Source organism: Echinops telfairi, unplaced genomic scaffold (genome assembly GCF_000313985.2).
Source record: "Echinops telfairi isolate 266 unplaced genomic scaffold, ASM31398v2 ScPeMD7_25;HRSCAF=90, whole genome shotgun sequence".
In the NCBI taxonomy this organism is placed as follows: Eukaryota; Metazoa; Chordata; class Mammalia; order Afrosoricida; family Tenrecidae; genus Echinops; species Echinops telfairi.
The window spans coordinates 5,191,615-5,200,921 of record NW_022103922.1 but is presented as its reverse complement, the minus strand read 5'-3'; the positions used below and the strand labels follow the sequence as shown (position 1 = coordinate 5,200,921).

Genomic DNA, 9,307 nt, shown 5'->3' with positions numbered 1-9,307 from the left:
TTCTTCCGAGGCGAGTACCACCCCACATCCGGTTAGCAGCCCATCGCTTCTCACTCCAAACCCTGCGGAGCACAGTTCTACTCTGACACACACATGAGCCATCAGGAGTTGGGATCGACTCCACCGCACTTGGTTAGATTCCATGTGTTTTTCAAGGCGAGCACTGAGCCCCTTCATTACTGTGCAGCCCCTTGCTGGGAAGTTGCATCCCCACTCGAGATATGGAAACAGAGTCTACATGTTAACGAGACAGATAAGGACTGACACTGAAGAGGAGCCCTGGTGATGTCGTGGTTAAGGGGTGGGCCGGTTACTGCCAGACCAACAATTCAAAAGCACCAGCCGTGCTGCGAGAGAAAGACCAGGCTTTCTACTCCTATAAAGAGTGACAGTCTTGGAAACCCTTAGGGGTGGTTCTACCCTGTTGGTAGGGTCTGTGGGCCGGAATTGGCTCGGTGGCAAGGACATGGGTGGACACCGTGGCTGCGACCACGGGCCCAGACATAAGAACCATTGTGAGGTTGGCACAGGAGCTGGTGGCATCTCATTCTGTTGTACGGAGGGAGCGCTATGAATTGAACCAAGTGGAGGGCACCTGACAACAACTTCAGGATCTATAGAAGCCCTCGTGGTGCACCGGGCTAAGTGTCGGGCTGCTAACTGCAAGGGCATAGGTTCAAATCCACCAGCTGCTCCTCAAGAGAAAGATGACGCTGTCTGGTCCCGTAATGATTTGCAGCCTTGGAAACCCTTAGTCAGGAGCAATCAGAACGGACTGGGCCGTGGTGAGTTTGCTTTGGTTTTATAAGACTCTGGAAGGATCACCTGGGGAGCCTGGTTAAATGTAGACTCGAATCCAGCCTCTCTGGGCTGGAAAGGCAAGTTCTCAGTGGCCATGTCGGCTCAGGATGAGCCATCAGAGCCCTGGTTTTATAGGCGATACGAGTCCCGCAGAAAGCAGGCGACCAACTCCGCCAAGGCCCCTCACCTTTCGCCGGCAGAGCGTTCTAACAGGCCTCGGTGTTGTTGGGGAGTTCAATTGAGGACTTTTCATTCTCAGGGGCTTCATTGAAAACATCTGGAGAACAGACGCTCATTACTTGGTCACGGGACTTTTGCAAGGCATCCCGACCAACAAATACGCTCCACCCCACACGGAATTCTCCCGTCACTCCTGTTACCCAGCTTTCAATCCCACTAATTAGTGATTTGTTTGGGTTAACAGGCTTCTGATTTAAAACGCAGATACTCATGGGACTAGTTATCGTCAACACAGGCGGAGAAAGCCCCCAGGGGCCTGTTTTCCACGCCTCCGGGACTACAATTCTGGATTCTTGCTGGTCCCCAGACTATCGGCTAAATTGACAGAAACCTCTCGGCTAGAGAGCGTGCAAGTGATTCATGTGCTCAGCTGCTGATGGGAAGGTTGGAAGTTTGAACCTCCCCCCACCAAGCCAAGCCCTGCCATCGAGTAGCGCCCACTCACTGAGACCCTACAGGGAAGCCTGCAGCTGCCCCGGTGGGGACCAGAGAACCTCACCTCTCTCCCACAGAGCGGCTGGTGGACTTGAACAGCCAATTGTGTGGTGAGTACCCTATTGCTTAAACCATCAGGTCTCCTTCAAGACACACACACACACACCCCGCGCCCCCACCCCCCACCCCCCTGTCTAATTGAGTCCCGCTCATCATGACCTTCACAGGATTTCTGAGGTTGTAGATCTTTAGAGGAGCATAAAGGCTGTAAATCTCCAGAGTAAATCTTTACATAGGGGCCTGGAGAGCTCAGAAAGGGGAGACATTGACATCATGCCATGCACTCCTCTTGGGGAGTCCTGGTCGCCCCACAGGGGAGCGCTGGGCTGCTAACCAACAGGTCCGATGCCCCCAGCAGCTCCTGGCAAGGCCATGATCATGCACTTCATGTGGGGGCGCCGGTGAGAGCAGGGTCCGTGGGGCACAAGCATGGGATGCCTCAGCTGCAGGATCATTGCTTCCTGAAAGCGTTTGGGTTGGTTCTGGAAGGATCATTGCTTCCTGAAAGCGTTTGGGTTGGTTCTGGAAGGATCATTGCCTTCCTGAAAGCGTTTGGGTTGGTTCTGGAAGGATCATTGCTTCCCGGAAAGCATTTGGGTTGGTTCTGGAAGGATCATTGCTTCCCGGAAAGCATTTGGGTTGGTTCTGGAAGGATCATTGCCTTCCTGAAAACGTTTGGGTTGGTTCTGGAAGGATCATTGCTTCCCTGGAAGCGTTTGGGTTGGTTCTGGAAGGATCATTGCCTTCCTGAAAGCATTTGGGTTTGGTTCTGGAAGGATCATTGCTTCCCGGAAAGCGTTTGGGTTGGTTCTGGAAGGGCTTCCTCCTGGGTGGCTATCACCTTCCCTTCTTGGGAAGGAGGGGTGTCTAGCAGGTCAGGCCAATTCCTGCAGTCAACTGCAGAACATACAGGCAGACTTCATTTTACTGCACTCCGGCGACTTAGGACGTTTTGCGGGTCCTGTGCTTCAGTTTGTTATCATAATTGTTGAGCAGATGGGAGGTTTGTGGTGACCCTGCAGTGAGCGATTCCATCAGCCCCGTTTTCCCAACCTCTGGGCTCGCTGTGTCTCCGTGGCCCAGTTGGGTCATTCTCATGCCAGCTCAAACATCCCAATCATGCTACCGCACGTGTCACAGGCGACAGACTTGTGTCAACAGAACCGGTCTGTGCACCGGGGGAAAAATACTGCCATTGAGCTGAGGCTGACTCATAGGCCAGGGTAGAACTGCCCCGGGGAGTTCCTGAGACTGTAACTCTGGATGGGAGTAGAAAGCGTTGTCTTTCTCCCGAGGAACAGCTGTTAGTTTTGAACTGTGGATTTTGCAGTTAGCAGCCCAACATATAAGCACGATACCACCAGGGCTCCCCGGCTGTGTGCTGCAAAACCATAAACAAAGGAAAGTGTGCAGCTCGCTTTACTGAGCTAGTCCACCTCTGGAGGAGGTTCTGGAGCCCAGCCACAAGCAACAGCGCCGAGGGAAGCCTGCACTCACTGGGAGGCCGAGGAGTCTGGCTGCATCACAGAGAGCTATGTGTTCACCCTGAGCTGAACCCTGCAGTTCCCACACTGCACAGCTGGACCACTCACCTCTTCCCAGTCCCACCCCACCCCGGGGCACCTGGGTCTCTCCAAGCTGGGGTGTGTGCATCTGGGCGGGGGCAGCTCTCCTGAGACCCAACCGCTGACCCTTGAGTGTGGGTCGCAACAGTTGTTTTCAGTTTTCCGGAGCGATTGTTGGAATGCGGCAAAGACCATCAGGTCTCCAGCGAGGGGGTGTCGATCTGTCTGTATGTGGGCCTGGCATGGCACACGTGTTTCCTATGACACTGGCGCGTCCACGTGACCTCTGCCTGACACGGGAGCAGGAGGAGCCTGTCTGGCAGCTTCCTGCAGGCTTCGCTGTGTACCAGGGACTTGCTTTGCAGCTGGAAGGAGAATCCGGGGACCGTGATGATGACCACAAGGCGATGCAAACCCCGGCTTGGCGGACAGAGGAATGAAGCGGGTACTTGGCAATAGAAAGGGGTGGCCACATAAAGCAAGCCAGACAGAGGGTGGGGGATGGGGGAGGAGGGGTTTACACGAAGCAGCACCCAAACCGAGCAGAATGGATTCTCAAATCTGTGCCTGCGATGGGGTGGCATCTCCCGGCAGGGACCCGTCCCTGGAGTGTGGCGGTGGTTGAGAGGGGACACCAACTGTATTTGTCGTCTTCTCATGTCAGGTCGCAGCACGCTCCTGTGCGTTTGCTTTCTGCCGTGCCGGCGGTGTTGGCGCAGCAGGCCCTGCGGGAGTTGCCCCCGTACTCGTGCCCACTCTCTGCTCAACAGAACGAAGCACGGGCCTGTTCCTGTGCCATCCCCAGGGTCCATGATGGCATGGGTCATCGTGACCCACAAGGTTTTTTCCCTCCGGCCGATTTTCAGAAATAGATTACCAGGCCTTTCTTCCTAAGCCAGCGGTTCTCAACCTATGGGTCACGACCCCTTTGGGGAGTCAAAGGACCCTTTCACAGGGGTACCCCGATACACAACAGTAGCAAAATTACAGTTATGAAGTAGCAATGAAAATAATTGTATGGGGGGGGGGCACCACAACATGAACTGTATGAAAGGGTGGCGGCATGAGGAAGGTTGAGAACCGCCGTCCTGGGCTGTCTCAGTCTGTCAACCCAAACCAAACCAAACTCACTGCCATCGAGTTGATTCTGACTCATCGAGACCCGGTAGGGCACCGGCCCTGTGGGTTTCTGAGACTGTAACTCTTCACAGGAGTAGAAAGCCTCGTCTTTCTCCCTCAGAGTGGCTGGTGGTTTTGAACTGCTGAAACCTGTGCTGCATCCCAGCGAGCATGCAAGCCTCTGCTGACAGACAACTGCTGGCTGTGTTTGAGGAGCCTCGGCCGGGCATTGAACCCAGGTCTGGAAGGGAAGCAGTCTCCCCATGAGCCGCCACCGCAGTGGGATGACTGTGATACTGGGCTGGATCCGTTGTCTCTTCCTGTACCTAAGCTCTTTGCCAGCAGGCCTGGTGTAAGGATGGGAACTGAACTGAGCGTTGAAGCGTAAGAGCTGTGTGAGGATCCCGGGTTTATGATCCGATGCATGGAAACTATTGACACCAAGTAATCTAACACCAAAGGAAGTTTGCAGAGAACACAAGGGAAGTTCAGGAAGTGTTCAGAACTCTGTTGCACCCTAAACAGATCAAGAAATCAAACCGGATCACCATGGCCATTCACTGCCACAAGTTATTTTTTTTTAAGAAAATAAGTAGAAATCCAATCTTGGCCACAGAATGCAGGTCCACATCTGTACAGAAAAGCTACCACGATTTAAAAAAATACTTTTGGGGTGAGTGGTTACCTGTTGGGCTGCTAACCACAAGGCCAGCGGTTCAAAACCACCAGCTTCTCTGAGGGAGAACGATGAGGCTGGCTTTCGACTCCCACAGAGTTGCTGTCTCAGAAAACCGTGGGGCCGGTTCTACCCTATCCTACCCGGTCGGTCTCTGGGTCTGAGTGGACTTGATGGCAGTGAGTTTGGTTTGCTTTGGCTTTGAGGGGGTGGCGCTAAAAAGCAGCCTCAGAGCAGCACGGGTATGGTAAGTAGGCTCTCATTAACACGTTCCCCCACCCCACCCCATTGCTTCTGGTCGGGCAGGGGCCACCTCAACCTCCACCTGTCCACATGGCTCATCTACCACGAGGAGGACCTCCCAGAGCTGGAATTTGACCCCCATGTTGGGCTCCTTCTTTCATGAGGAGTCTAACGCCACCCCCGAGAGCCCTCCCTGGTGGCGTGGTGGTTATGTGCTGGGCTCTAACTGCAAGGTCAGCATTTCCAAGTCACGGCTGCTTTTTAGGAGAAAGACGGGGCTCCACTCCCATCGAGGTACAGTCTGGGAGACTCACAAGGGCAGTTCTACCCTGTCCGACTGGGTTGCCATGCGTCAGAATCCACCCAATGGCGCTGAGTTTGGCTTTTGCTCTGTTTTTAGTAACAGCAACAAGGAGCATGTATGTCACAGGAAGCTAGTGGGGGGTGGGGAGCGTGAGGAGCTGTAGGAGTTAGACTGCTCACCAAAGGGTTGGCAGTCCTGACCCACCAGGGGAGCCCACAAGAACAGCCCCCAACCCACCCACCATGGATTCCAACTCATAGAGACTAGGACCATGTAGAGCTAGCTGCCCCTGTGGGTTTCTGAAACAGTCTGCAATCAGAGGCGGGACAGCTGGCCAGCGACCTGCTTCTGTAAAGACTGTGGGTAGGTGCGATGGAGTCGGTGCCGACTTACAGCAACCTGGTGTACAAAGGGACAAACTATTGCCTGGTCCTGTGCCCCAGATTCGACAACAGCAGCAATAACAGGGCCAAGTCGAATTCCCCGTTATCAATAGGCAACTGCGTCCCCACCTTCCCAACCCTCAACATCGCACTGCGACCAACGCCCTGCGGCTGACCGCTCTGGCCAGCAGGAGGCAGCAATGGGGCGGAGTGAGCGGTGGTCGTCCGGCCAAGCAGGGGGCGCACGTGGACTTTGTTCCCGGGCACTCACCGCGGCCCACCACCACGAGTGGGGGATGCTGGTGAAGTTGGTGCCCGGCACGTCGTGTTCCACGGAGTAGACGGCGGCCGAGAAGGTGAAGATGCCCATGGTGATGAAGAGCACCAGGCAGCCCACCTGCTGGTAGCACTGGCGCAGGGTGAAGCCGAAGGCGCGCAGGCCTGTGGAGTGGCGCGCCAGCTTGAGGATGCGAAAGATGCGCATCAGGCGCATGATGCGCAGCACCTGGCCCACCTTACCCACGCGGCCCACTGTCTCCAGGTCGTGCTCCCGCGCCGCGCCCTGGCCCTCCTCGCCCGCGATGCCCTCGAGCAGCAGCTGCAGGTAGAAGGGCAGGACAGCCACCAGGTCGACCAGGTTGAGGGCGCCGCGCGCGAAGGCGCGCAGGTCGGGCGTGGAGAGCAGGCGCAGCAGGTACTCGAGCGTGAAGAAGGCCATGCACAGCAGCTCCACGTGCTCCAGCAGTGGCCGTGCCTCGCCGCCCCCCTCCGCCGGGCGCATCTCCTCCACGGAGTTCAGCGCCAGTGCCACCACGGAGACCAGCACGAAGAGGCTGGAGGCGACGCCGACGGCCTTGGCGGCCACCGACGAGAAAGGCTTCTCCAGCAGGTTCCAGAGGCGGCGGCGCAGCGGGCCGCAGAAACGCACGTGGTGGCAGGGCTCCTCGGCCGCCTCGGCGTGCGCCTGGGCGCGCAGCTCGCGCTGGATCTTCAGCTGTTCCGCGAGCTCGTCCCGTCGCTCCTCGAAGCAGATTCGGCAGCAGCGCGGCGTGTACTTGAGCCGCACGCCCCAGTAGCCCAGCTCCTCCAGGAAGCTGCGGGGACACAGCTCGTCGCGCACCAGGAGCAGCCCGGACGCGTAGAAGTTGGACACGAGCTGGAAGACGGCTGGGTCCCGGTCAAAGAAGTACTCATCAGTGCCCGCCTCGTAGTCATCACACAGGCCCAGCTGACGGCTGCGGCTGAGCGAGGTGACCAGGCGGCCCAGGCGCGTCTTGGGGTAGCAGGTTAGCTCGCTCACGTCCAGCTGGTAGCTGTGGCCGCCCACGTTCACCTTCAGGGTGGCGGGCAGGGAGGGTGCATCGGTCTGGCCGCTGGCCTGGGCACTGCCGGCCTCTGGGGCCAGCTTGTCCTTCCAGGGGCCACCCTCCTCACCGTCATCTTCCTTGTCATCTTCCTCCTCGATGTAGTAGTTGTAGTTGCCCTCGGTCCATGTGGGGATGCTGCCCTGGGAGCCCAAGCGCCCGCCCACCGAACAGATGCTCCTGCGGGGCTGCCTGTCCCCAGCCTGGGGTGCGTCCTCGCCCTCTGGAGGATTCCAGGTCCTGTGGCCCCAAGACCGCCTCCTCTCGCTCTGTTTCAGCATGGCCTCTCCTGTCGCCCCTCCTCCGGTCTGGACACACACACAACCCTGCTGACGGTTAAACTTGCTGAGAAGGAAGAAGGAAGTATTAGCCAGGATTAGGCGCACCTTAGCCTCTTTCCTCCCCTCTGACGGCCAGTATGACACTGTGGTCTGCAATCTGCAGGTCGTTGGAGGGCATCGGAGATTATTGCTAATAAAGACGTGGCCCTGCCCTTAGGAAGGAGACACAGGGGGCCTGGGTTTCCCGTTTGGAGCAGTGCTTCCCAAAGTGGGCCCTACTGCTCCCCTGGGGGAGGCGATGGGGTGATCAAGGGGGCTGGGGTGTTCTAAAGCACATACTTTACCCCGCATGAGGGGCGAGAGGACAAAAGTTTTCATTTGTTGCCAGGGGTGGAGGGTAAGGGGGTCTGGGGGGATATGTACTTTTTTTTGTAGTCTTGCAAAGGGGATGGTAGACCAAATAAGCTTGGGACCTTGTAGGTAACCTCTGTCCTAACCCAAACCAAACCTCACCAGTTGCCAACAGTCCCTGCAGACGGAAGGCAACGCCACAGGGTTTTCATGGCTGTGACCTGGTGGAAGCAGACAGCCACGTGTTTGTTCTGAGTGGCTCCTGGGAAGGCTCACCCACTGACCTTTCAGGTAGAAGCCAGATGCTACCTGCTAACCACCACCACCACCACCCCCATGCGCCTGCGTAGAGTTTAGGCTGCATAGGGTTTTCAGCCCTGGTGACGTCGTGGGTTAGAAGTTGGGCAGTAACTGCAAGGTCAGCAGTTTGAAACCACCAGCTGCTCCACAGGAGAAAGTGGAGACTTTCTACTCCCATAAAGGAGCCCTGATGGTGTGGTGGTTTTGCGTTGGGCTGCTAAGCACAAGGCTAGCAGTTTGAAACCACCAGCTGCTCCTCCCTCGGGTCAAAGTGGAGGCTTTCTACCCCCATGAAGAGTGACGGGGTCAGAAACCCACAGGGGCAGTTCTACCCTGTCCTGTAGGGTCACTGTGAGTTGGAATCGGCTCATGGCAGGGAGTTGGGTGTTAGACTTTTGGCGGCTCGGGGACTAACTCACCAGGCTTGTCATTAACAAGGACAATAAGCAGAGCCTGGGTGGCATCATGGGTACACGTTGGGCCGATAGCTACAAGGTCAAGAGTTCAAAACCATTGGCCACTCCACTAGAGAACGATGAGGTTTTCTGCTCCCGTAAAGTGACAGTCTCAGAAATCCACAGGGTCAGCCCCCAACCACCCGGTCCTGTAGACAGGGTTGCTATGAGTTGGCATCGACACGATGCCAGAGACTGAAGCATGACTGGAGGTGCCCTGGTGACTTGGTGGGTTAGCGGAGAAGAGGAAGGCTCAGCACCGTTTCATTCTGTCGTGTATGGGGTCTCCAGGGGACCATGCTGGCACTGGGGTCACCAGTAACGACGTCTTGGAAGAGAGAGGAGAAAGAAGACTGAAGAGCGAGAACGTGGCCCTGGGGGGTACATGGAAGTTGATTTTCCCATCGGGCCTTTGTAGCCCCTCCCTCCGTAATGGAACAAGCCTGTCATTTAAGGCTCGGGCTCGGGCGAGCTTCTGGGTCATTGACAGCCCGGCCCAGACAAAGTCATGAGAAAGAACCTTATCGCCCCCAGCCTCCAACACACAGAAGAGGAGGCTGCCTGCAGTGCGCAGATCCCCTCCAAGTCTGGGGAGTTGCCCCCGCCCCCTGCCATCGGTGTGCCTATCTAGCTGTCACATGAGACCCAGAATGGATGGGGGCAGTGACTGACAGCAAAATGCCATAGTCTGTTAGGTCTTGCACCGATCACATGAGAGTCGTCTGTGCGA

At 56.7% G+C, this 9,307-nt stretch overlaps 1 protein-coding gene across 1 annotated transcript in view; it reads right to left on the bottom strand.

Moving 5' to 3' along the window:
• KCNV2 (potassium voltage-gated channel modifier subfamily V member 2) overlaps positions 1–7,471 on the bottom strand; it is a 9,291-nt gene extending 1,820 nt beyond the window's left edge. The window contains exon 1 of the mRNA XM_004714551.1: positions 6,098–7,471. Within this exon, the coding sequence (XP_004714608.1) occupies positions 6,098–7,471 (1,374 nt within the window). The remainder of the gene's footprint in view (positions 1–6,097) is intronic.
• Positions 7,472–9,307: the final 1,836 nt, after the last annotated feature.